The 27,309-nt window shown below is 46.5% G+C and overlaps 1 protein-coding gene across 1 annotated transcript in view; it reads left to right on the top strand.

Moving 5' to 3' along the window:
* The window catches only part of tbc1d17 (TBC1 domain family, member 17), an 86,990-nt gene that overhangs the window by 49,373 nt on the left and 10,308 nt on the right, over positions 1-27,309 (top strand). The window contains exons 9-15 of the mRNA XM_059953469.1: positions 5,583-5,686; positions 7,300-7,394; positions 8,139-8,255; positions 10,341-10,441; positions 14,246-14,345; positions 17,566-17,663; positions 21,291-21,407. Coding sequence (XP_059809452.1) covers positions 5,583-5,686; positions 7,300-7,394; positions 8,139-8,255; positions 10,341-10,441; positions 14,246-14,345; positions 17,566-17,663; positions 21,291-21,407 — 732 coding nt within the window. The remainder of the gene's footprint in view (positions 1-5,582; positions 5,687-7,299; positions 7,395-8,138; positions 8,256-10,340; positions 10,442-14,245; positions 14,346-17,565; positions 17,664-21,290; positions 21,408-27,309) is intronic.

Genomic DNA, 27,309 nt, shown 5'->3' with positions numbered 1-27,309 from the left:
AAAGTCCAATTAATCTACAAACCGGTACCTCTTAGAGATGTGGGAGGAAACCAGAGCAGCCGGAGGAAACCCACTTGTGCACAGGAAAAGTGTACAAACTTCCTTAAAGTGGGTGCTGGAATTGAATTCCAACGACCCCTAGATGTAATAATGTCATGCTAGCCACTATGTTACTGTGGTGTAACAGTTTTATGGACTTTGGTACGTTAACTTTTCAGATTTTCTTTCCAGATTGTCATAGTTTGTTATGTTTGGGGGGAAAAAAAATCCTAGCTTTTTTTCAGATTTCTTTTCTACTTCAAAGTTCATTTATTATCAATCACTCTTGAGATTCATCTCCTTACAGGCAGCCACAAACTATATAAGAACCCATTCAAAACAACAAAGACCGTCAAACACCCAATGTGCAGAGAGAAAAATAAACAAATATGCAAATAATGAACGCAAACAAATTGTGCTCTGAACTGAAAACAATGAAGGCAATCCGGTCCATCCCTCTTCTCTGGTCCCAAAACCCTGACCTTTTCAGTCTGGCCCAGTGCCTAAATCATCATTGAAACCTTGGGTTCAGTTGCTTCGATACACTCAGGGCCTGCACCTCGTCGGTGGGCCAGCTGGCTCACCAAATTGCCTCCAAGTCCAAAGAGAAGTTACAGACTATTACTTGCAATGATTACAACACACACAAAATGCTGGTGGAACACAGCAGGTCAGGCAGCATCTATAAGGAGAAGCACTGTCAACGTTTCGGGCCGAGACTCTTTGTCCTGAAACGTCTCGGCCCGAAACGTCAACAGTGCTTCTCCTTATAGGTGCTGCCCGACCTGCTGTGTTCCACCAGCATTTTGTGTGTTGTGTTTAAATTTCCAGCATCTGTAGATTTCCTTGTGTTTACTTACAATTATTGTTTACCAGAAAAAGAGTGTTTTGTAGCAGTGTGCTACATGCAGCGCTAAAATTACGACACGGAGTCGGTAACTGCATTCGAAGGAAAAACTTTATTCGAAATCCTCAGCCTCACTTTTAAGCCTCCCTCAACCTGCCCCTCGTGGCGCAGAGGCTCCAAAGCTCTGTGCTCGCAAACCCCCGTAGGCTATCTAATTGTGAGCCGGTTCGGATGTGCCAGGAAATGGGTCGCCACATAACCCCCCCCCCCCAGAACTGGCGATACACCCCCCAATGTCCACAGCCTGGGCCGGAACCTGCTTGGGAGGTCGGCCTCTGCGCCGCGGTGCCGGAAACTCGACCGGTTTGAGTCGGTCCACCATGAAAACCTCCTCTCTCCCCCCAATGTCTCAGCACGAACGTGGACCCGTTGTTCCGGAACACCATAAACGGCCCCTCGTATGGCCGCTGCAGCGGTGGCCGATGCCCGCCCCTTCGTACAAACACAAACTTACAGTTCTGCAGGTCTTTGGGTACGCAGGTCGGGTTCCGCCCGTGCTGTGAAGTGGGTATGGGGGCCAGGTTACCTAGCTTCTCGTGTAGTCTGCCCAGGACTGCTGCTGGATCTTCCTCTTGCCCCCGTGGGGCTGGTAGGAACTCCCCGGGGACGACCAGGGGCGCGCCGTATACCAACTCGGCCGACGAGGCGTGCAGGTCGTCCTTGGGCGCTGTGCGGATGCCGAGTAGGACCCAGGGAAGCTCGTCCGCCCAGTTGGCTCCTCGCAGGCGGGCCATGAGGGCCGACTTCAGGTGTCGGTGGAAACGCTCCACTAGCCCGTTCGACTGTGGGTGGTAGGCAGTTGTGTGGTGCAGCTGAGTCCCCAAAAGGCTGGCCATAGCTGACCACAGGCTGGAGGTGAACTGGGCGGCTCTGTCGGAGGTAATGTGGGCCGGTACACCAAAGCGAGATATCCAGGTGGTGATCAGGGCTCGGGCGCAAGATTCGGAGGTGGTGTCGGTGAGCGGGACTGCCTCTGGCCATCTTGTGAACCGGTCCACGATAGTCGGGAGGTGCCGCGCTCCGCGCGACACTGGCAGGGGGCCCGCGATATCCACATGAATGTGGTCGAAACGCCGGTGGGCGGGATGGAATTGCTGCGGTGGGGCTTTGGTGTGCCGCTGCACCTTGGCCGTCTGGCAGTGCATGCACGTTTTGGCCCATTCACTGACCTGTTTGCAGAGTCCGTGCCAAACGAACCTGCTGGAAACCAGCCGGACAGTCGTCCGGATGGAGGGATGCGCCGAGTTATGAATGGAGTCGAAAACACAGCACCGCCAGGCTGTCGGGACGACGGGACAGGGCTGGCCGGTGGCGACGTCACAGAGTAGGGTCCTCTCACCCGGGCCTTCGGGGAGGTCCTGGAGCTGCAAACCGGAGACTGCGGTTCTGTAACTCGGAATCTCCTCATCTGCCTGCTGTGCCTCTGCCAGTGCCTCAAAGTCTACCCCTTGGGAAAGGGCATGAACGGTAGGGCGAGAGAGCACATCCGCCACGACATTGTCCTTACCCGAGACATGCCGGACATCCGTCGTGTATTCAGAGATGTAGGACAGGTGGTGTTGCTGGCGGGACGACCAGGGGTCGGACGCTTTCGTAAACGCAAAGGTAAGTGGTTTGTGGTCCGTGAACGCGGTGAAGGGCCAACCTAGGAAGTACCTGAAATGCCGGATTGCCAGGTAGAGCGCCAACAGTTCCCGGTCGAAAGCACTGTACTTGAGCTTGGGTGGCCGCAGGTGTTTGCTGAAAAACGCCAGGGGTTACCAGCGACCTGCGATGAGTTGCTCCAGCACCCCACCGACTGCCGTGTTAGATGCGTCCACTGTGAGGGCGATAGGGGCGTCCATTCTGGGATGTACTAGCATTGCGGCGTTCGCCAAAGCTTCCTTCGTTTGAACGAAAGCGGCGGCGGACTCCTCGTCCCAGGTAATGTCCTTGCTCGGACCCGACATCAGGGCGAACAGGGGGCACATGATCCGGGCAGCTGAAGGGAGGAAGCGGTGGTAGAAATTGACCATACCTACGAATTCTTGAAGGCCTTTGATCGTGGTGGGTCGGGGGAAGTGGCGGACTGCATCTACCTTAGCGGGCAGAGGAGTTGCCCCGTCTTTAGTAATCCTGTGGCCCAGGAAGTCAATGGTATCGAGTCCGAACTGGCATTTGGCGGGGTTGATTGTAAGACCGTACTCACTCAGTCGGGCGCAGAGTTGACGGAGGTGGGACAGATGCTCCTGACGACTGCTGCTGACTATGAGGATGTCATCCAAATAGATGAACGCGAAGTCCAGGTCCCGTCCCACCGCGTCCATTAACTGCTGGAACGTCTGTGCGGCATTCTTCAGACCGAACGGCATGCGGAGGAACTCGAAAAGGCCAAACGGGGTGATGAGAGCCGTTTTGGGGACGTCGTCAGGATGCATCGGGATTTGATGGTACCCTCGGACGAGGTCTACCTTGGAGAAGATCCATGCGCCGTGCAGGTTTGCTGCAAAGTCCTGAATGTGCGGCACAGGGTAGCGGTCCGGTGTGGTAGCCTCGTTCAGCCTGCGGTAGTCGCCACACGGTCTCCAGCCTCCCGTCGCTTTGGGCACCATGTGCAGGGGGGAGGCCCATGGGCTGTCGGACCGCCGGATGATCCCCAATTCCTCCATCCTCTGGAACTCCTCCTTCGCCAGTCGGAGCTTGTCTTGGGGAAGCCGCTGAGCCCGGGCGTGGAGGGGTGGTCCCTGGGTCGGGATGTGGTGCTGTACGCCGTGTCGGGGCAAGGCCGCTGTGAACTGCGGTGCCAGAACCGATGGGAAATCCGCCAGGACCCTGGTGAAGTCGTTGTCGGACAGCGTGATGGAGCCAAGGTGAGGGGCTGGCAACTGGGCTGCACCCAGGGAGAACGTCTGAAAGGTCTCGGCGTGTACCAGTCTCTTCCTGGGCAGGTCGACCAGTAGGCTGTGAGCCCGCAAAAAATCCGCACCCAGAAGCGGTTGGGCTACGGCGGCCAGTGTAAAGTCCCACATGAACTGGCTGGAGCCGAACTGTAGCTGCACCTGACGGGTGCCATAGGTCCTTTCAGTGCTGCCGTTCACGGCCCTCATGGGGGGCCCCGGTGCCCTGCTGCGGGTGTCGTAACTCGTCGGAGGTAAAACGCTGACCTCAGCACCAGTGTCGACCAAAAACCAGCGTCCCGACCTTCTGTCCCACACATACAGGAGGCTATCCCGATGGCCAGCCGCCGTAGCCATCAGCGGCGGCTGGCCCTGGCGTTTCCCGGGAACTTGCAGGGCGGGCGACAACGACGGGCTTCTGCGCCCCACCGCTGGTGGTAGAAGCACCAGTGTTCATTGGGCCGGGGGTTGGCGGGCTCTGCGGCCGGGCCTGTACTGCTTTGCTGCTGGGAGCATGGCTGGGAGATCTGTGCGATGGACGCCCCGCTCACCTTTTTGGCGTTCCACAGCAAGTCCGCCTGGGCTGCCACCTTCCGGGGGTCACTGAAATCCGCGTCGGACAGCAGCAGGCGTATGTCCTTGGGCAGCTGCTCCAGGAATGCCTGCTCAAACATGAGGCAGGGTGTGTGTCCGTCGGCCAGAGACAACATCTCATTCATTAAAGCCGAAGCAGGTCTGTCGCCCAAGCCATCCAGGTGCAGTAAACGGGCAGCCCGCTCGCGCCGTGAGAGTCCGAAAGTCCTGAGGAGCAGGGCTTTGAATTCCATGTACTTGCCGTCTGCCGGGGGCGACTGTACGAACTCCGCAACCCGGGCCGCTGTGTCCTGGTCGAGGGAGCTCACCACGTAGTAGTAGCGGGTGTCTTCTGAGGTGATCTGGCGAACGTGGAATTGGGCTTCGGCTTGCTGGAACCATAGGTCCGGGCGCTGTGTCCAGAAACACGGCAGTTTCAACGAAACCGCATGAACAGAAGCGGCGTCGGTCATTTCTGGTCCAAAAATCGTTTGGACCGTCGGGGTCACCAATTGTAGCGGTGTGCTACATGCAGCGCTAAAATTACGACACGGAGTCGGTAACTGCAGTCGAAGGAAAAACTTTATTCGAAATCCTTAGCCTCACTTTTAAGCCTCCCTCAACCTGCCCCCCGTGGCACAGAGGCTCCAAAGCTCTGTGCTCGCAAACCCCCGTAGGCTATCTAATTGTGAGCCGGTTCGGATGTGCCAGGAAATGGGTCGCCACAGTTTAACAAATTATTTAGAGGTTAAAAAAGAGATAAATCTTATTTCTTCTCCCACCAGTTTCCCCTTGTTACTGTGTGATTTGGCCATCGCCATAGCAACCCTCCAAAGATTCTTTCATACCTCCTCCCAAATCCATTGTCCTCACCACCAAGATATCTGTGTATTGCCATCATCTTTAAAATTCCTTAAGAAGTGCTTGCTATTCTGACTTTGACACAGATCACTGATCCTTCAACTTCTGTGGGATAAAATCTTAGAATCTTTATTCCAACAGTATCGAGGAGTATTTAAGTGGGCAGGACATAGGTGATCAGGAATTGACAGTCAATTGCCTCATTGCCAGCAAAGATGGGCTGTCTAGTTACCAGTCATCTTGACAGTAGAAACCATTTCTTGTTGATTCCTTTCATCAAAGCCCCTTGAAATCTATCCAGTTTATTCCCTATTCCTTTATTTCAGGGACTGTGCCACAGCATCCGTCGGGAAGTGTGGAAATTCCTGCTGGGATACTACCCCTGGGACAGTACGGCCGAGGAACGCAAAGTTATGGTAAAGCAAAAAACGTAAGCGGCAACTCTACTTCTGACCCTACATTGGAAAAAGTGAAGAGAGGAGGCAATGGGGTTGTTTGCACGCGGAAGCATGAGTGGTCGGGCGAGAGGTTTTCTCGGGGGAGGGCAGCTAACTGGAGGGCTGATGAAATTCAGAAGTAATGCATTCAGACACGGACACGTTTCTCAATCTGATTTGTGATAACAGGCTGAAACTTTACACTCTCTGTTATCTGACCATGTACACCTTAAATGCAGTAAGCCCCAGCAATTCCAAGCTGCTGTAAAGCATCAGGAGCCACTGAATTCATTGCAAAGTGGCTCCGATAAGGCTTAACAAAAAACTTCCATTAATACATCGTTTTAAAGATTTGCTTCATTTGTACATGGAAGAGTGCAATGAAATGTATCAAATCAGATTCGGATATGCTGAGGAAAGCCAGTGAGGGTCAGTACATTTCTAGAGCCAGTGTAGCATGCCTACGGTTTACTAACCCTAACCTGGATGTGGGGCAGGGAAACTCAAAAGAAACCATGGGGAGAATATTCAAATTCCTGGCAAATAGTGACTGGAATCAGTGATCACTGGCGCTATCAAGTGATTGCGCTAACCACTATGCTACCTGCCGCCTGGTGGACTCCGGCATCTTATAGGACTTCACACTAGCTCTCTGTAACAGAAATGCCATCAGATCAAAGAGATGCCGTGAGAAGGTTGGGAGCATAAGATATAGGAACAGAATTCGGCCATTTGGCTCATCGAGTCTGCTCTGCCATTTCATCATGGCTGATCCATTTTTGCTGCTAGCCCCAATCTCCTGCCTTCTCCCGGTATCCCTTCTTGCCCTGACTAATCAGGAATCTATTAACCTCTGCCTTAAATATACATAAAGACTTGGCCTCCAAAGTCACCTATGGCAAAGAATTCCACAGATACACCACTCTCTGGCTAAAGAAGTTCCTCCTCTGTTCTAAAGGAACTCCCTTCTGTCCTGAGGCTGTGTCCTCTGGCCCAAGACACTCTTTCCATAAGAGACATCCTCTCCACATCCACTCTATCAAGACCTTCCACTATTCAATAGGTTTCAATTAGGTCACCCTTCATTCTTCTGAATTCTAGACCAATCCCACCAGAAAGCACTCTTCACGTGACAAGCCATTCAATCCTGGAATCGGTTTTGTGAACCTCCTTTGAACCCTCTCCAGCGTCAGTGGATCCTTCCTAAGATATGGGGCCCAAAGCTGTTCGCAACACCCCAACTGAGGCCTCACCAGTGCTTTCTGAAGCCTCAACATTACATATACTGAGGGTTATCGAGGAGTACTAAGTCCTTGGTTATTGGTGACAGACAGGGAATGAAGAACAGAGAGCAGGAGGAATCTTGCTGTGTAACTGATAATACAGAGAGCTTCTTAAACCAAACAGTAATGAGCTGAGAGTTGTATGGGATGGTGGTGTTGTAACTCTATCTGGCCATGGTTTGAGTCCCTGCACAGAGCTGCCTTTATTAATCCTTGTAACTCACTCATGGCCGTCCAATCCCGCCAAAAAAGTAAGTTGTGTCCTTAGAACTTCTGTTCCACTCCATGCACCAGGCAAGCTAAAGTTTTGGTGATTTCTGTAGAGATGAATATTTCCGGATGAAACTGCAGTGGAAATCAGTGACAGAGGATCAGGAACGTCGGAACTCCCTGCTACGGGCATACAAGAGTCTGATTGGTGAGTTTGTCAGAGAGACGGGCAAACTTTCAAATCCTTCTACGGTAGTCAGAGATCAGAGGCACTGCATATGCAGACCGCTTTATATCGTCAATGATCCCTCCATCCATCCAACAATCTCTTTGACCGTCCCCCCCACCACCCAAATCAGGCAGGAGGTGCTGTAACATTAAGACAAGGATTTTTTGGTTGGGAAACAGCTTCTTTCCCCAGGCTGTGAGACTGCTGTCACCCTGTCACCCAGCAAGTCTGCTCCGCCATTCTGTCATGGCTGATTCATTATTCCCTTTCTCCACATAACCTTTGATGTCCTGACTGATGAACCTATCAACCTCCGCTAAAAATATACCCAATGGCTTGGCCTCCCTGTGGCAATGATTTTCACAGATTCACCACCCTCTGGCTGAAGAAATTCCTCCTCATCTCTGTTTTAAGGGGATATCCTTGTATTCTGAGGCTGTGCACTCTGGTCCCAGACACTCCCGTTATAGGAAACATCCTCTCTCAGCCTTTCTATATCTGATAGATTTTAATGAGATGCCCCTCTCATTCTTCTAAATTTCAACGAGTACAGCCCTGATATGGTGAGGTCTGAATTGCACCATTGCTTAGGAATCATTTTTGCTAAAATGTTGGTCCAAATGGCTGCCCATTTTGGGAACTGCATTAACTTGTTAGCACTTAGCATTAGCGTTAGGGACTGTGTTTTGAAATTAAGTTGTTTTTTTCTCTCTCTCACTGCAGAGCGGGATGTTAGCAGGACTGATCGCAGCAACAAGTTCTACGAGGGGAATGACAACCCAGGCCTGGTGCTATTGAATGATGTGCTGATGACTTACTGCATGTACAACTTCGATCTGGGTACTCTGTCTCTCCATGCTCGTATGCAGGCACGCCCTCTCACCCAGAAAGACAATCAGACACATGCACACGTGCGCGCACACACACACACACACACACACACACACACACACACACACACACACACACAGACGAACAGGCACACATGCACAGACACGCATGCAGAGACATTATCACCCACACACACTCACCCAGAGAGAGAGAGAGAGAGGGGGACTCACTCTCTCTCTCACTCTCTCACACCTTAGGGAGATGGAGTTTAAGGAGAAGATTTCTAACTTTGAGTCCATGTGTAGCCAATACTAAAGTGTGGCAGTATTTGGATATCTCAGGATTGGACTCCGGGAGGGTTTGGGGTGGAAGGCTGATGAGGTGAGTTTGTGGGTTCCGGTTGAGAATTTTCAGTGTGAAGCTTTTAACAAACTGGGAATCTGTGTGTGTTAGCAAACACTGTGAAGGAAGTTGGTTGCAAGGGCAACATAGATCTGGGCTTACACTTATGGCCCATGAAATGGAGCTCAAGGTGGATTAAACTGATAACAAAATATTTTAACTGCAAGATTAGTTTAAAAACACATTTTGTTATATTTATCAGCCATCCCATCAGGGTATTTCCAGTATAGAACTCAAAACCTGCAGTTATTGTACATTTCAGCCACATTCTTCCCTCTCTCCTGATCTGAGTTGGTCCTTACTGCCCTGTCCTTTTCGCAGTGTTGTATTTACAAAGTTAAAGAGCATAAAGAATTTTGGGTTATCACCCCAACCTGTTCGTACTGGATCTAACTGAGAAAGCAATGCCTCTGTATCTGGTGACAATGCGCACTTAGGTGCTGTACACTAGTGTCTTGTATCGCATTTTAGAATTGAACAACTTAGGAAGAGGCTATTCAACCCATCATACCTGTGCTAGCTCTTTGAAGGATCATTACAGTTAATCCCAATCTCCCTGTTTTTTCTTTGCAGTCCCCCCCAAAAATGATCCCTTTGAAGAATTTTTCAAATTCTCATTGAAAGTTGTTCTTCTGTTTCCTCTGCCCTTTTAGACAGTAAATACAAAATCATAAAATGATCCACAAGGCAGCAGAGGTTTGAGATCAGAGTTTTCCTTCTAGATGAGCTACCAACCACGGCTGACAATCCCCACCTGCCCGAAGAGGCTGGTTTTAATGTGCCAGTAACCCACCTTTGCCCCTTCCCCGCCAGTAGATACAGTTCCACTGGGCTTAGTAGCTAAGCCATATGTGAAAGCCAGGAGGTGGACTTGGTTGTCAGAGGCTATTTGAGACGCACGCCATTCGGAGCATTTAGTAGGAGCTTATCCCATTACTACCCCTGGCTATGACCAAAATTATAAAAACTCTCTGTTCAAAAGCTATACTAATTCCCATTTCTTTTGCAAATGGTCTTGCACTTGTGACCCATTTGCTGCCCAATAGAAAGAGTTTTCTCCTTATTGGCTCTCAAATCCTTCTAGTAATTCCTCCATATCTCAAAGGCATGAGGGTTGGTAGGTTAGTTGATCACTGTAAATGGTCCCGAGTGTGTAGGTGAGTGGCAGAATCTGGGGAGAGAGAAAAAAAAAGTGTGTGTAAATTTATTTAGAGATACAGCACAGAATAGGCCTTTCTGGCCCTTTGAGCCGCACGGCCCAGCGACCCCCTTTACCCTGGCCTAATCATGGGACAATTTACAATGATCACTTAGCTTACTAATCAGTACGTCTTTGGATTGTGGGAGGAAACCAGAGCACCTGGAGAAAACCCACACAATCTACATACAGATTCCTTGCAGATGACATTGGAATTAAACTCCAAACTCTGATGCCCTGAACTGTAATAGCGTTGCGCTAACTGTAGTGCCCAAATGGATACCTAATGACTTATTTGTCATCGTGGGCCAAGTGCACCAAAGAGCCTGTTCCCATGCTGAGTGGTTCTATAACATGTTAAGTTCTACTTTAACCTTCCCAGCTCAAAGGGAAACTCCCCCAGCCTGTCATTCCCTGGTAACATTCTGATAGACCTCTCTGCAGCTTCCCTCTGAGCTGACGTCTGAAACGGTTTCTATGGCTCTGTTTTCCAGGTTACGTACAGGGAATGAGTGACCTCCTCTCTCCCATACTCTACGTGACTCAGAATGAAGTCGATTCCTTCTGGTGTTTCACGGGCTTCATGGAGAAAGTGGTGAGTTCCCTCGGTGCCAGAGATATCCGTTCTGCTTTGACGAGAGTGGGGAAGGTGCAGCGCCTCTTAGCGCGGTATCCTTTCCTCTATCAGCCTCAGGAACCTCTAAGGAGCAGGTAGAGGAATGGCTGTTGTAGTTCAGTTAGGTTCAATCCTTGCTGCATTTACAAGCCTGATTGCATGAACATGCCTCTTCTTCTGTCATTTAATATCATTTGGCAGAATAACTTAAGGGTGCATTACTGCCACCGACCGGACTGTGCTTTGCTAATATTATCTTCCAAACATCAAAGTAAAATTTATTGTCAGAGTACATGCATGTCGCCACATACAACCCAGTGGTTCTTTTTCCTGCATTCCTAGCAAATCTATGGAACTGTAACTGTAAACAGGATCGATGAACAACAAACTGTGCAAATATAAATAAATAGCAATAAATATCGAGCATGAAGTAGCAAGATAAAGAGTCCTTAAAGTGAGCCCGTCGGTTATGGAAGCACCAGTAGTAGAATGAGTGTAGTTACCCCCTTTTTGTTCAAGAGCCTGATGGCTGAGGGGTGATAACTGTTCTTGAACCTGGTGGTGCAAGTCCTGAGGCTCTTGTACCTTCGACCTGATGGCAGCAGCGGGAAAAGAGAAAGGCCTGGGTGGTGGGGATCTTTGTTGGATGCTGCTTTCTTATGACAGCATTTCGTGTAGATGTGCTCAATGGTTGGGAGGGTTTAACCCATGATGTTCTGGGCCAAATCGACTACTTTTTGTAGGATTTTCCACTCAAAGGCATTGGTGCTTCGATACCAGGCTGCGATGCACAACATAAAACTGAATCCAGTGTCATTAAATGCTCCGGGAACTTATCACACTTTAAAGTAGCAGTGAACCAAGAGGATGTCGTGTAATTCCTGAGCCAGCCTGAGAACAGCAGCAACAACTGAAGTGCCCTCTGCTCTCCAGCCTATAAAAGTCCCAGATAATTGCAGTTACTTCCGGGATCATGGCGCACACCCAAGTGTTACTCTCTAAACCTAGCATCTGGACTCCAAAGCCTTTTTGTTGTTAAGAAAATAGTGGGGGGGGGGGGCGCGATATTTGCAGGACAACAATATTGCAAGCATCGATCGATTGAAGGCGAAATGACCATCACTGAAGTAGGGAAGGCTGAGTCACTGGTTAGGTCATTTGCTGCAATTCATAAGACAATCCAAGTGAAGAGGTTAAACAATGTAGGGATAAAGCTCCAAGTGAATACCCTGATGTTTTGGAAGCCAGCTGTCACCAAAAGCCCACATCATTCACTCCTTCTCTGCTGCTCACTTTAAATAGCCTGTCATTCCCTCCCTGGTGCCCATCAACGTTCCCTCTAATTTGTAATGACCAGTGTGCAATCTTTGCCCAGTGACAGCAACATGTGCACACTGAATAATGTTTTTCAAAATAAAAACCGTATAAATAAGCCAATTCTAAAATCTACAGACAAATCACCACAAACTCCACGTTGTCAACACCGTCCACATCTGAAACCAAAAAAGGAAATGTGATTGTGTACGATCGTGAAATAAACTTAACCCTGCCAACGAGGTAGAGGGCAACAACCTTTTGTGCGCAGTTTAAATTCCTTTGAATGCTTGAAACCGCAGTGAGTAAAACTGATCTGAAACACCAACTATCCTGCATTTTGAACACAAGTACACCCAGCTGACACTATTTAAAAACTGTTCATTCAAAGCACGGTGGAGCATCTAACAGCCACATAAGTGCACACAACTGATCCGTGATAAAATCTGCCCCAATTGATCAACATAATGTTCTAAATAGACTAGAGGAATCCCAGCAATTTTCTTGATTTTCTTGTGTTCTTTAAGAATTGTCCCAGTTAACCGATGGCCCAATTAACTGGAATCCACTGCACATGACATGCTGCTCTGGTTGGTTTGTGAGGCTTTAGGTAACTGATAGGTATCATATGATTTTCTAAAGTCAGTAAACGTTATGGAACATTTTCACCAATCTTAAATTCTGAAGGAACTTTTTCTACATATTTATTAATTTGTTATTTTTTGCACAATTTATTTTCGAGATTCAGAATCAGGTTTAATATCACCGCATAGAACCGTAGAACATTACAGCACAGAAACAGGCCCTTTGGCTCTTCTTGGCTGTGCCGGACCATTTTCTACCTAGTCCCACTGATCTGCACCTGGACCATATCCCTCCATACCCCTCTCATCCATGTACCTGTCCAAGTTTTGCTTAAATGTTAAAAGTGAGCCCGCGTTTACCATTCCACACTCCCACCACTCTCTGTGTGAAGAAGCCCCCTCCCCAATGTTCCCTTTAAACTTTGCCCCCTTCACAATTAACCCATGACCCCTGGTTTTTTTCTCCCCTAACCTCAGTGGAAAAGGCCTGCTTGCATTCACTATACCCATCATAATTCTATACACCTCTAACAAATCTCCCCTCTATCACCTCTAATCAAATCTTCTACGCTCCAGAGAATAAAGTCCTAACCGATTCAACCTTTCTCTGTAATTCAGTTTCTCAAGTCCCGGCAACATCCTTGTAAACCTTCTCTGCACTCTTACAACCTTATTAATATCCTTCCTGTAATTCGGTGACCAAAACTACACACAATACTCCAAATTTGGCCTCACCAATGCCTTATACAGCCTCACCATAACATTCCAACTCTTATACTCAATACTTTGATTTATAAAGGCCAATGTACCAAAAGCTTTCTTTATGACACTATCTACCCATGACACCACTTTTAGGGAATTATGTATCTGTATTCCCAGATCACTCTATTCTATTTCCCTCCTCAGTGTCCATATGTCGTAAAATTTGTTAACTTAGAAGCAGCAGTACAATGCAGTACATGATAAATATTATAAAAGAATGACAGTAAATGTATATTTGTATATTAAATAGTTAAATAAAAAATAGTCATGCAAAAACAGAAATTTTTTAAAAAGTAATGAGGTAGTGTCCATGGGTTCAATGTCCATTCAGAAATCCAATGGCAGAGGGAAAGAAGCTGTTCCTGAATCGCTGACTGTATGCCTTCAGGTTTCTGTACCTCCTTCCCGATGGTAACAATGAAAAGAGGGCATGGCCTGTGTGAGGAGGGTCCTTAATAATGGACGTTGTGTTTCTGAGACACATCTCCTTTGAGATGTCTTGGATATTACAGAGGCTGGTACCCAAGATGTAGCTTCTTTCGATCCTGTGCTACTGCATAGTCTTACTCTTACTGCCTCATCTTACTCTTTCTGAAGTCCACAATCAGCTCTTTGGTGTTAAGTGCAAGGTTCAAGTACAGTAGTAATCATATATCTTTGTACTGTGTTGATGCTGCAAGTTTCACATCATGAAAGTCAGTTATAAAGAGATGCCTCAGAAAGGCAGTATATATCATTAAGGACTCCCATCAGCCATTACATGCCCTCTTCTCATTGCTACCATCAGGGAGGAGGTACAGGAGCCTGAGGGGAGACAGTCAATGTTTTAGGAACAGCTTCTTTCCCCTCTGCCATCAGACTTCTGAATGGACATTGAAGCTACGTTCACTATCTCACTATTGTTTGCTTTATTTATTTAATTTCTGTTTTATATATGCTTGCTGTAGTTTATAGTTTTTATTATTATGTATTGCATTGTACTGCTTCCACAACACAACATATCTCACAGTATGTGCCAGTGATATTAAGCCTGATTCTGACCGTTGAAGGTGAGAAACTACTCCTAAGGGAAAGGTTGTGCGAGTCCTGCTCACGAAAGCCTGTCTCTTGCCCTTGTTCACAGCACCGGAATTTTGAGGAAAGCCAGGAGAGCATGAAGGAACAGCTGGAAAAGTTAGCCCTGCTGCTGAGGGTGCTGGATTCTGCACTCTGTGACTTCCTAGGTCAGTGATGCATTCCAGCACGTATACAGTCCTTGAAAAAGTATTCATCCCCCAACCTTTTGTCCACAGGTACTTTCAGTTTTTCAGTTCAACTGAAAATGTTTATTTGTGAATCTCACTCCTTTTTTTCACAGTAGAGCCCAGAAAACAAGGAAAATTGTAAAGCATGAAAAACTAAAAATTCAAACTATTCACCTTCCCCCATTGTAAGTCTGACTATTTACCCTGACTCCACGTTGGTTGTCATTTGCTGCCCATGCTTTTAATGTTACTTTAGCACATAGAATATTGAACAGTAGAGCACAGTATAGAGTCATAGAAAACTACAACACTGAAGCAGGCCCTTTGGCCCCTCTAGTCCATGCTAAACCATTTAAACTCCTATCGACCTGCAACTGGGACCATAGCCCCCCCCACCACCCCCCCCCCCCATACTCCTACCATCCATGTACCTATCCAAACTTCTCTTAAACGTTGAAATGAAGATTGCATGCACCACTTGTGCTGGCAGCTCCCATGACCCCCTGAGTGAAGAAGTTTCACCTCACATCCCCGTTAAACCTTTCACACTTAGCCCATGACCTCTGGTTGTAGTTCCACTCAACCTCAGTGGAAAAAGCCTGCTTGCATTTACCCTATCCACACCCCTCATGGTTTTGTCTCATGGTACAGCTTGCACAAGGTGCTGGAGATGCATAATAATGAAGACGTCATCTACTTGCCTAACAGCCTTCAAAGAGGAAACTGTTAAATAATCTATTGAGAAACATCATTTAATTTTTACTGTTTACGAACCTGTGTGTGTGCTCGTGTGCACCAGTGGCCGTTGCCTGTGATAGTCCTGCTCCCATGGTTTTCCACTGGATGCTATTGATCCCATGAGTTGATAGTTTGATTGACTGTGGAAAATTGCCCCTCATCTGTAGACGAGTGTTAGAATGTGGGATGAATTCATAGGATTGTTGGGAGAGTGAAAATATCTGATTTAATGTAGGATTTGGTACAAATGCATGGTTATTGATCAGCCTGGACTTGGTATGTCAAAAGTCATGTTTCCATGCTGTGTGACTCTGAGATCTCTCTTTACCACCACCACCTCCCTCCTCTATAAACCACTACCACCACTTCTACACACCCCCCACCACAGACACACACACACACACACATTTTAATTTCCTGGTTTGCACACACGGCAGAGAGATGCAGCTGCAGAAGGACGTGTGTAGAAGCACGCACACTCGCACGCACAGTTTTAATCTCTTGTCTTACACACACGTCAGAGGGATGCACGTGCAGAAGGACGTGTGTGTAGAGATGCATGCAATTGCACCACACACACACATTTTTAATCTCGTCTTACACAATGGTATAAACAGGACAGGTTGTTCTTTTTGCTGGTGCTGTCAATTGAAAGCTATCAATTAGGCTGACTCTATGCAGTTCAGTGGGGGTGTCTGAACGTTGTAACGTTGGCACTTGCTGCTGTTTTCCATGTTCTCTGTCTCTAAGAAAGACAGCTCAAGCTGTGTTCTAGAGGCAGTTTCTGTGCATCTGGACAAGGTTTGAGACAGACTGGATGGTTACTGAGAGTCGCTGCACATGGTGAGTGTTGATATGAATGAGAGATTGCACAGTTGCTTAGAACTTCTGGATCTAATGCGGCAATGGAACCCCATCACAATTTCTGTTTAAAGATACCTTGTTACTCCAAGTTCTAGTCCACAAAAATAACAGAAGCTGCCAGCAAGGCTAGTTTTCCAAATGTCTTCTTCCTGGGGCCCCAATCTCACAGTAGAGCATAGACTATTGATGACCACCCGTCTCCATCGTCCTCTGTTCTGACTTGTCTGTCTGTGTTATTTGTAATGTGGACTGAGTGAAACTAAATATTCTACTGTAGATTGTGAGACTGCTTTGCTCAATCTGCCACAAAAATCGGGATTTCACCGAGGCCACCCATTTCAATTCTACTTCCTATTCCCATTCCCACATGTCAGTCCATTGCCACTACTGCCAGGATGAGGCCATACTCACGTTGGAGGGTCAACACCTCATATTCCGTCTGGGCAGCCTCCAACTTGATGGCATGAGCATCAATTTCTTGAACTTCTGGTAATTCACCTTTCCTTCACCATTCCCCATTCCCATTTCCCTCTCTCACCAAAACACCTCCTTCCGCTGCTCCTTCCCCTTCCCTTTCTTTCACGGTCCTCCATCCTCTCCTATCAGGTTCCCCCTTCTCCAATACTTTATCTCTTTTGCCAGTCATCTCCAGCCCTTTAGTTCAGCCCCTCCCCCTCTCCCGATGTCACCCATCACCCCGTACTTCTTCCTCTGTTCCCCCCAACTTTTTGCTCTGACATCACCTCATCCTTTCCCGTCTAGACTGTTTATTCCCCTCCATCGATGCTGCCTGGCCTGCTGAGCTCCCCCAAGCATTTTGTGTGTTCCAGTGTTGATACCTTGATATCAGTGAATACTATCTACTTAGATTAATACATTGTTTTCATCTGGCGATAATATGTCATTCATCGAACAAAGAAATTCTCAGGCCTCTTGTCGCATTTACTGCAATCAGCATATTAATGATGGTGGAATTTTTTTGTTGATCTTAAATTATGAGGTGATCAGTTGCAAACAGCTGTTCTGCCAAACCTGTGCTTATTATTTTAGGGGCTTTTTACCCTTGATTTATCTACAGTTTGGTTATAGTACCTTTTGTAGGGGTTTAGTTTTTAAGGGGTTGAACGGGGGTGTTTTAATTGCCTTTTAGTTGGGGAAACAGATTCCTTGTGCCTTGTGTGGATGGCTAGGGTGTGCCCACACTGCCCTCTAATGGCGAGCTGTTCCTACTACACTTACTTGTGCAGCTTCAAAGAGATAGCTTTATTTGTCACAAGAATGTTGAAACATCGCAACGTTGTGTGAAATATGCCATTTTGCGTCACCGACCAACACGGTTTGTGCTGAGGGCAGTGTCCACCGCCAACGTAGCCTGCTCGCAAGTCACAAACCCTAACCCGTACGTCTTATGGGAGGGAACTCGAGCATCTGGAGGAAATCCGTGGAGTCACAGGGAGAACGTGCAAACTTCTTCCAAACAGCGCTGGGAATAGAACCCCCAGTCAGTGATCGCGTGCGCTGTAATCCAATTATGCTACCTGCCGCGCCACTGTGATGCCCTCTGTGCAGCATTTCCAATGACTCTTTCTTTCCCCAGATTCCAGAGAGTCGGGAAACCTCTGCTTCTGTTTCCGCTGGCTGCTCATCTGGTTTAAAAGGGAGTTTTCCTTTCCGGATATACTGCGCCTTTGGGAGGTATGGACTTTGATTCAGTGTCAATATGTTGCCTTGATAATGTTCGTGCCTATGTTATCCAGGTACCCAATTTGTGCAGTTCCAATTTTTATTCTTTGCAACACTTTCCTTAAGTAAAGTAAATATTGAATGGAATGACTCAAACAATTAAAAATTAGTTTTATTCTGGGCTACCTCGTGACAGGATGAGAACAGATACAGTGCAACAGGAGGCCATTCTGTCTGTCGAGCCCATACTAGCTGCATATACAGACATACTTTGCCTTGTCACTCTTTTGCCATTGTGCTGATTATATGCACTTCATTGTGTTCCCTGGCATATTCTCATAATGGGTGCTAAACCGAGCTGATGTGCGCAGGTTGGCTTTACGGTGCCTTTCCTGCCATTTCATCATTCCATTTCATCAGTAATGGAGATGTGTAAATGTGTATATATTGTCTGTATACTGTATCTAAGGTAGATGCTTCTGTTTATTTTGGAATACGATTGTAACTACTTTGTGGGATGCATCGTGTTCTGATTCATGTGTAGTCTTAAGTTAACTGTGTGTGTAATTAAAGATGGAACGTCCTGGCGCCTAATAAACTCTCAGTGGGAGAGAGTGAGATCGGGGATGCCAGGAGTTCACACCGTACAAAGTATGGAGCTGTTACTGTGTTTTCTGGTAGATATCTTTTTGTAAATATTTGCAGTTTTCACTATTTTCATTAATTTTTGTAAGTTTTGATTTTTGACACACCACATAAACACCCTCGCACTTAAGTGCTGAGCGACTCCAGCCATTTTTCCTTTGGTCGTATTCCACATATCTAACAGCGTCCAAGACAAACAAGCCTGCTGATTGGCATCTCTTCAACCGTTTAAATATTCATTCCCTTCCCCGCTGCTGCACAGTGGCTGCCCTGTTATGTCAGCCACAGAACACAACGCTGTTCTCATTCCATCTACTCTTGACAGCATCTCCAAGCTTACCATCTCTACCAACGAGAAAGTCAAAGGCGGCACTCGCAGGAGAACATCACAACCTGCTGCTTCACTCCTAGTAACCAGCTCCCTGAATGTAACCAGCCCCGCACTAACCTTTGGCGCCACAGTATCGTAGCGGTTAGCACAATGTGGGGTGTCAGAGTTCAGCGTTCAATTCCAACGCTATCTGTACGGAGTCTGTATGTCCTCCTTGTAGAATGTGTGCGTTTTTTCCTCCAACAGTCCAAAGACGTATCAGCTAGTAGGTTAATGGGTCGTGTAAATTGTCCCGTGATTAGGCTAGGGTTAAATCGGGGACGGCTGGGAGGCACAGCTTGAAGGGCTGGAAGGGCCCATTCCACTCTGTATCACAATAAATTAATCAATTAATCCATTCTGGAATTCCCTATCTCTTAGCACCATGGTTCATGAGAAGGCATGCAGCAGTTACTGAGTTTTTGTACGTTTCTGTTCTCAACACGGAAACAGGCCATCTCGTTTGTGCTGATCAAGATGCCTGCCAGCCCTAGTCCCACTGCCCTGAAATGGGTCCACATGCCTCAAATCTGTGGTTGCATCTACCAAGGTACAGTGAAAATACTGTCCCTCGTCCTGCTTAAACAGATCAAATCATTGCGCAGTGCACTGGACTAGAATAAGGTAAAACAATAATCCTGCACTGTAAGCTGCCAAAATAAAAGCGCAATGCAGGGAAGCGATGAAGTGCAAGATCGTTAACAGGTGGATTGTGAGACCAAGGGTCCATCTTATCATACAAGGGGTCTGTTCAATAGCCTGATAACAGTGGGGAAGAAGCTGTCCTTGAGCCTGGTGGTACGTGAGCTCAGGCTTTTGTATCTTCTACCCAATGGGAGAGAGGAGTAGAGAGAATGACTGGGGTGAGTGCGGTCTGGGATTATGTTGACTGCTTCAATCAGTCAGTCCATAGAGGGAAGGCTGAGCTGTGGCCACAATGCTCTGCGGTTTCTTGGCAGTCATGTGTAGATCAGTTGCCACACTAAGCTGCTATGCATTCAGATAGAATGTTTTCTATGGTGCATTGATAAAAATCACAGGGGTGTGCTGAACTTTTAGCCTCCAGTGGAATTAGAGATGTTGGTGAGCCATGACATCAGTGTGGTTGGACCAGAACGGGCTATTGGTGATGCCAACACTTGAAGTTTTCAACCCTCTCAAACGCAACACCTTTCCTATCTATGTACCTGTCAAAATGTCTTCTCAACATTGTAATTATAACCACTTCTAATACTTTGGTGTCCTGCCGGAGGGTTTCAGCCCGAAATATCAACTGTACTTTTTTTCCGTAGATGCTCCCTGGCCTGCTGAGTTACTCCAGCATTTTATGTGTGCTGCTCGGATTTCCAGCACCTGCAGATTCTCTAAGTGATTTGACTAAAACTTCCTCTGGCAGCTCATTCCGTACAACCGCAACCCTCCGTGTGGGAAACTTCTACCCCTCGCGCCCCTTTAAATCTTCCTCCTCTCACCTTAACTAACCAGGAGAAGAAAACTCTCACCGTGCACTGTATCTGTACCCCTCATGAGTTTATAAGGACTGAGCTGGATTCAGTGGACATGGCCCAGTCCATCACAGGTAAAGTCCACCCCACCATCGAGTACATGTACACGGAGCACTGTTGCAGGAAAGAAGCAGCTACTATCTGCACCATGCTGTCTGCTCCTTGCTGCCATCAGGAAGAAGGTACAGGAGCCACAGGGCCCACACCACCAAGCTCAGAAACAGTCACTACCCCTCAACCATCAGGCTCTTAAACCAGAGGGAATAACTTCACTCAACTTCACGTCCCCCATCACTAAACTGTTCCCACAACCTATGGACTCACTTTCAAGGACTCTTCATCTCACTTTCTCGATATTTATTGCTTGCTTATTTATTATTATTTTGTTTTTTTATTTCTCATTTTGGATTTGCACAGTGTTGCGCATTGGTTGTTTGAGCATCCTGTTTGGCGCAGTCTTTCGATGATTCTGTTATTTTTCTTTGATTTACTGTGAATGCCCACAAGGAAATGAATCTCAGGGTTGCATATCATGATGTATATGTACTTTTATAATGAACTTTAAAAGTTTTATACCTCTTTAAGTTCACCGCTCTGCATCCTCAGCTCTAGATGATTCTCCAGCAGCTTCTCAGACACAATTGGGGCCAAGATCCTGAAAGTTACCTTTCTAAAATTATAGGGGAAAAAAAGTGTTGCCAATTTAAGGAGCCGCCTGGGCGCCGTGACAGCATAGCGGTTTACACAATGCTGTTACAGCTCATGTCATCGGAGGTCAGAGTTCAATTCTGACGTCCTCCCCATGGAATGCGTGGGATTTCTCTGGGGCTTCGGTTTCCACCCACAGTCCAAAGACGTACCAGTTAGTAGGTTAATTGGTCAGTGTAAATTGGCCTATCGTTAAGCTAGGATTAAATTTGGGTTGCACCATGCTGTATCTCAATAGATGAATAAGACTAAAGGACTACATCAGAAAATGATGCTACGTAGTGTGGATAATCTTGTTACAAACCAGAGCATCATCCAGGCTCCGGGTCTCAGTGCCGCGTTTAGTCGTATTGAGTTTGTTCTGCAGTTCCCCTGTGGCGCTGAGCTCTTTTCTTCTTCCCCTCCTGCTAGGTACAATGGACAGGCCACCCGTGCCCAAATTTCCACCTGCTGGTGTGCTGTGCTATCCTGGACTCTGAGCGAGATGCACTGATGAACCCCAACTACGGCTTCAACGAGATACTCAAGGTGAACACTCAGAGTTTGTAATATGTTAATTTTCTGCGTTTTTTCCCCTTTAATCTGATAAGCAGAACACACTACCTTCATGTCACAGAGTCATAGAAAAGTACAAGCCAAACTGCCTACTCCCATCGACCTGCTCCAGAACCACAGCCCCTCATACCCCTACCTATCCAAATTTCTCTTAAACGTTGAAATCGAGCTCGCATGCACCACTTGTACTGGCAGCTCATTCTCATGGCCCTCTGAGTAAAGACGTTTCCTGTCATGCTCCCCTTTCACCTTAGTTGTAGTTGTAGTCCCACCCAACCTCAGTGGAAGTACTCTATCTATACCTCTCCTAATTCTGTATCCCTCTATCAAACCTCCTCTCTAATCTCAAATCTTCTACGATAAAATCCTAAACTATTCAATCTTTCCCTGTGACTCAGGTCCTCCAGACCTGACAACATCCTTATATATTTTCTCTGTACTCTTTAAACCTTATTTACATCCCTCCTGACCAAAACTGAACACAATACTCCATATTAGGCCTCACCAATGTCTTACACAATTTCAACATAACATCCCATCTCCTGTACCCAGTACTTTGTTCTATGAAGGGTAACGGGCCAAAAGCTTTCTTTATGACATTATCAGCTCTTTGCCTCGTTTCACTTTCAAACAAGTGCCAGGAATATGGAACCTAAACTGACTATACATTCAGTGGCCACTTTATTAGGTATACCCCTGCTTATTAATGTAAATATCCAATCAACCCATTACGTGGCAGCAACTCAATGCACAAAAGCATACAGACACGGTCAAGAGGTTCAGTTGTTCGTCAGACCAAACATCAGAATGGAGAAGAAATAATGATCCAAGTGATTTTGACCATGAAAGAATTGTTGGTGTCAGATGGGGTGGTTTGAGTATCTCAGAAATTGCTCATCTCCTGGTATGTTCACACGCAATTGTATACAGTCGGCTCTCCTTATCTGCGGATTCAACCAACCGCAGATCGGGAAAACCTGGAAGTTCTCTCTGCAGCACTCGTTGCTTGAGCATGTACAGACTATATTTCTTGTCATTATTCCCTAAACAATACAGTATTACATAGCATTTGCATTGTATTGGGTATTATAAGTAATCTAGAGATGACTTAACAGTACAGGCAGTCCCCGGGTTATGAATGAGTTCCATTCCTGAGTCCATTTTTAAATCGGATTTGAAGTCAGAACAGGTACATCCGGTATTATTTAGCGTCAGTTAGTCAAACGTTTTTCTTAGTATATAGTACGTATTTTACCTTTCTATACATATGACACTTAAGAAACATACGTATTTCAATAATTTAACCACTGCATTGCTGAGTAATAATTGTAGCTTTCATCAGGACAGGGCTTTCCATATGCTGCATTAAAATTGTTCTGATCGTTGACCAATGTAACCTAACGCTTTTCCAATGACCGATGGCGTTTCACCTCTTTCCGATGGCTTTATTACTTACACCTTATTTTCAATTGCGATCGTGATTATTTTTGTGAACAGAAACGCTGCGGATTCAGAGCTGCACCGCCAGTGTCGTGGTTTCTCGTGCCCCACAAACGACCAGGAGACGCAGAAGATTCTTCAAAAAGTGTTAAACTTTAATTTGCAAATCAAAGCTGAGACAGTCAGTGAGCTAGTGGCTGATTGCCCACCGATCCTTGGACATAGCATTTTTCATAGCAATCTCCTGGTTTAGTTGCATTAGCATATCCAATCGGTCTATAGTTGCGTATGACAAGTACATCCGCCACTATTGTTTCTACCCATTGACTTAATCATGTTCTACTCTACATCTCTTAGCTACCTCTCATTAACACACCATTGTCTTCTACATTCTTAAGATTTCATTCTCCTACTAAATTGGATACATGCATAGCAAATAGCAAGTTCAAAGCTGACTACATAGTTTTGGTTACACAGCAAACAATGCAACTTTTAAATATATCCCTCCCTGTCTCACACAGAGAAAGAAGACTAAGAGTCCGCACACAAAAGCCCCAATAAACCCAAGCACTTATTCCCAAATCTCGGGTTAAACTATAATTTTCTGCGCCAAGACCTCAAAGTATTCTCTCCCTGTTACCCTGGGCCGCTGAGCCAAAAACCTGTCCCTCTGTACCTGAGACAGGGAAAAAGACTCAGAAGCCCTTACAATCTACTCCCACACTGTCGTTTTGCTCTTGTTCATCCTGCAGGTGTTGTAGGCTGTAACGATACATTTTCGGCGTTTCTTCACTAAGCTTGCTTCAGTACTTGCCACGAGCAGCGGAAATTGTTTGGTTGCAGCACGCACTACAAGAGACTTGAGACAAGGAAGAAAACAGCACAGCACAAGCGCACAGCTCAACAATACAATACCGACAGTTATTGCCATTTTAGTCAGCCATGCTCCCCATCCTCCAAGTCTACTTTCTAACCAATCAAATAACTGATGTCCAGACCCTGCATTCCATTTAACTTCCTTTCTTAGACTTTTCAACTTATACATTGCCTTAGTAAACAATCCTTCTGGACTAGTGTTATTTGGTATTAAAGTACAGCACTCCTCTCCAAACATTATTCTGTGCGCATACCTCGTACTGTGATGACAAAGTCCACTGAAGCCTGTAAGTAAGGTGACCAAAAACCATCCTTCTTTATTTTCTTTATTACTTCCCCCACCCCCGCACAATGGTCAATCCCATGCGCTTCTGAAATCAGAATCATCAGTAGAGGGGTGGGCGCTACCAACAAACTGTCTTCCATGCTCCACAAGTCTTCCGGGTTCTGCTTGGCCCCCCTTCGTCTCCACATTGTCTGTTCTGCCAAAGTTGCCTTACCTTGTATTTCAATTAGGTCCTCTACCTCAGGTTCTGGAGCTAGGCTTACCTGGGGGGCAATGACAGCTGATGTACACCCAGACGCTTTTCTGGCTGCCTCGTCCACAGCTTGATTTCCCTTTGTTATTACATCATTTCCCTTTTTATGTGCCTGGCATTTTACTATAGCCAATGCTTTAAGTTTCATTATGGCTTTTATTAAGTCTAGAATTCGCTGACAATGTTGTATGGGATCTCCACTGCTTTTTTTAAAACCTCTCTGTTTCCACACTGCCCCGAACAAATGGCATACTCCATGGACATATACCGAATCAGTATAGATGTCTACTTTCTCACCTTCCATCATTTCACACGCTGCTGTCAGGGCTTTGATTTCCGCTAGTTGGGCGGAACACGGTTGGGGACAGGACTCCATCCTAATAATCTTATAGCTCGACTGATCCTGCTGCACTACTGAGAACCCTGCATGATTTCCATCATAATCCCTATAACAAGAGCCATCTACGAACAGAACCTTTTTATCTGCATCCTCTAGTGGTTCTGACCGTAAATCTGCACTCAATTTGGCAAATGTCATCGTCTTCCCTACACAATCATGGGGTTCTCCTTCACAGCCCAAAGGGACAAAATCGGCTATATTACTGGTAGTGCATCTCTGTATAGTTATGTCAGGAAATGTCACTAGCATCTGATATGCTGCTATCCTGGCTGGCAACTCTTTCCAGCAATTCTGCTACTTTGTGGTGTGTGTACAGAGTCACAGGATAGCCCAGGGTTACAGATGATGCCTTTCCATATGCATAGTACAGCGCCGCCAATCCCTGATAACAGGGTGGATACCCCTGAGCCACCTCATCTAGTCTCGTACTGTAGTATGCTATCGGCTGCTTTGCTTTTCCTGTGCCTGTCTCTTGTGTTAGAACCACTGTGACATAACCCTCCTGTCAGTTGGATACATACAGATGAAAAACCTTCTCGTAGTCAGGCAAAGCTAATGCTGGTGCTGACTGCAATTCCTGCTTAATAGTATTGAAAGCTATCTCCGCCGTTCTTCAAATTTGTTATGTCCTGCTTCTTTCATTATCTTTCTCAAAGGTGCCACAATCTCAGCATATTCTCCTATCCAATCTGAGCTGTACCCTGCCATTCCCAACAACATCATCATCTGCCCTACAGTCTGGGGTTTGGGGGCCTTAGTTATTGCCTCAATCTGATCTGGTGCTATCGCCTTCACCCCCTTGGATATTACCCTGCCTAAGTATTCCACTTGCTGCGTGCAAAATTGCAGTTTCTTTTTGGATACTTTATGTCCTCCGTGCGCCAGCTTCTCTAACAGAGTTATAGTGTCCTGCTCACACTGTTCCTTACTGTGGGAGCAAATCAACAGGTCATCCACATACTGTAACAATGTACTTTCCAATGGTATGTCCTCTAGGTCTGCCTTCAACATCTGATTAAAAATATGTGTATGTTTAAACCCTTGCGGCATTCTGGTATAGGTATACTGAGCACCTCTGTAAGTAAATGCAAACAGATACTGACACTGGTCGGCTAGAGGAATGCTGAAGAAAGCCGAACACAAATCAATCACTGAAAAGTAACTTGCTTCTGGTGGAACATTAGTCAAAAGCGTGTGTGGGTTGGGGACTACCGCTGGCCAGTCCTCTACCACATCATTTACCGCTCGCAAATCATGCACCAATCTCCACTTAGATTTATCTGCTTTTAAGACCGGCAGCAACAGGGTATTGCATGGACTGTTTGTTCTTTTAAGTACTCCTATTTCAAGCAACTCCTGCACTGTCAATGCTATTCCCTCTTCTGCTTCTGGTCTTAGAGGGTATTGTGGTCTCCTGGGTGGAATTGCTCCCCTTTTCAGCCTTATTTCCACCGGACTAGCTGTTTTTATTTTCCCTACGTCCGTGTCATGCTGCAACCACAGAATAGATGGCAACTCATCTAACCTATCTTTCTGCTGGCCTCTTTCCTTTCCCAGCAATGGCATGTGTGGTTGGGGAGTTATTTCGACCTCTCTCACTGTCCCTACCATATCTACACTTACCATTATTTTAATGCAATTGTTGTCTTCTGATATGCACACCTCTGGCGTGATTTTCCTCCACACTGTTAAGGTTTCAGCACTCTTAACTAAGGGTCCTAAGTCTTTAGACTGATACCCCTTGTTTACCAACAACATTACATGGGGAGCAGCCTCCGGTATCCTGTACCATTTTTCTAAAAAGGTTTTCCACTTAACTTGTAAAGCTGCCCCTTGCTTTCCAATTATCACAGCCTACCCTTCCAGGTGCTGTTGGCTACATGCCTCCAGGTACCATCTCTCCTCTAACTCCCTGTTCTGAGTCTCGTCAAAAATCACTGTACAATGTAGCTCAGATTTGGGCATTACAGCCCTGGGTAATATAGCCTGCACGCCCTTTTTCCATTTTTCCCAGGTTTCCTGAATCTGGTCTGCGATGTCTCCTATCCAAAAGACATTAGCCTTCTTGTCTTCTCGCACTATCAATTGAGCCCCTGCTCTTTCCACACTCAGCCCATTTCTGGTGCATTCTAATTTTAATTCCAGTTTCAATAAGGCATCTCTGCCTAACAAATTAATCGGAGTTCCTTTAAATACTAGCACCGGCAAAACAATTCCTTTATTTCCCATTCTCAACCGCACTGGAGCACTGTGTCAACTGTGTTTTCCCCGAGAACCCTACCGTCTTAATAAACTTTCCTGACATGGGAAGGCAAAGGGTATACTGTGGCTGTACACAAGCGTACGTGGCTCCAGTATCTATCAGTGTCAGTTGCCCTTCTAACATAACCTGAACAATGGGTTCCTCGCCTGCCTCCCTTGTTATCATTGGGTAATGTCCCTTCCCACTCGAGTTCTCAGGGCACCCCTAATACCTGGCATAGGGGTTCACAGGTCCACTTGGGCCTGTGGGGGCTGGTCCTTGGCTAAACTTTAGTTCCCTTCTTATTTGTTCCTGCTGGTGTGAGACAGGCCATAGTGTAAACGGACAATCTCTTCTCATGTGACCAGGCTGATTACA

The sequence above is a fragment of the Hypanus sabinus genome, chromosome 29 (assembly GCF_030144855.1).
Source record: "Hypanus sabinus isolate sHypSab1 chromosome 29, sHypSab1.hap1, whole genome shotgun sequence".
Classification (NCBI taxonomy): domain Eukaryota; kingdom Metazoa; phylum Chordata; class Chondrichthyes; order Myliobatiformes; family Dasyatidae; genus Hypanus; species Hypanus sabinus.
This window is presented reverse-complemented; position numbering and strand designations above follow the sequence as displayed.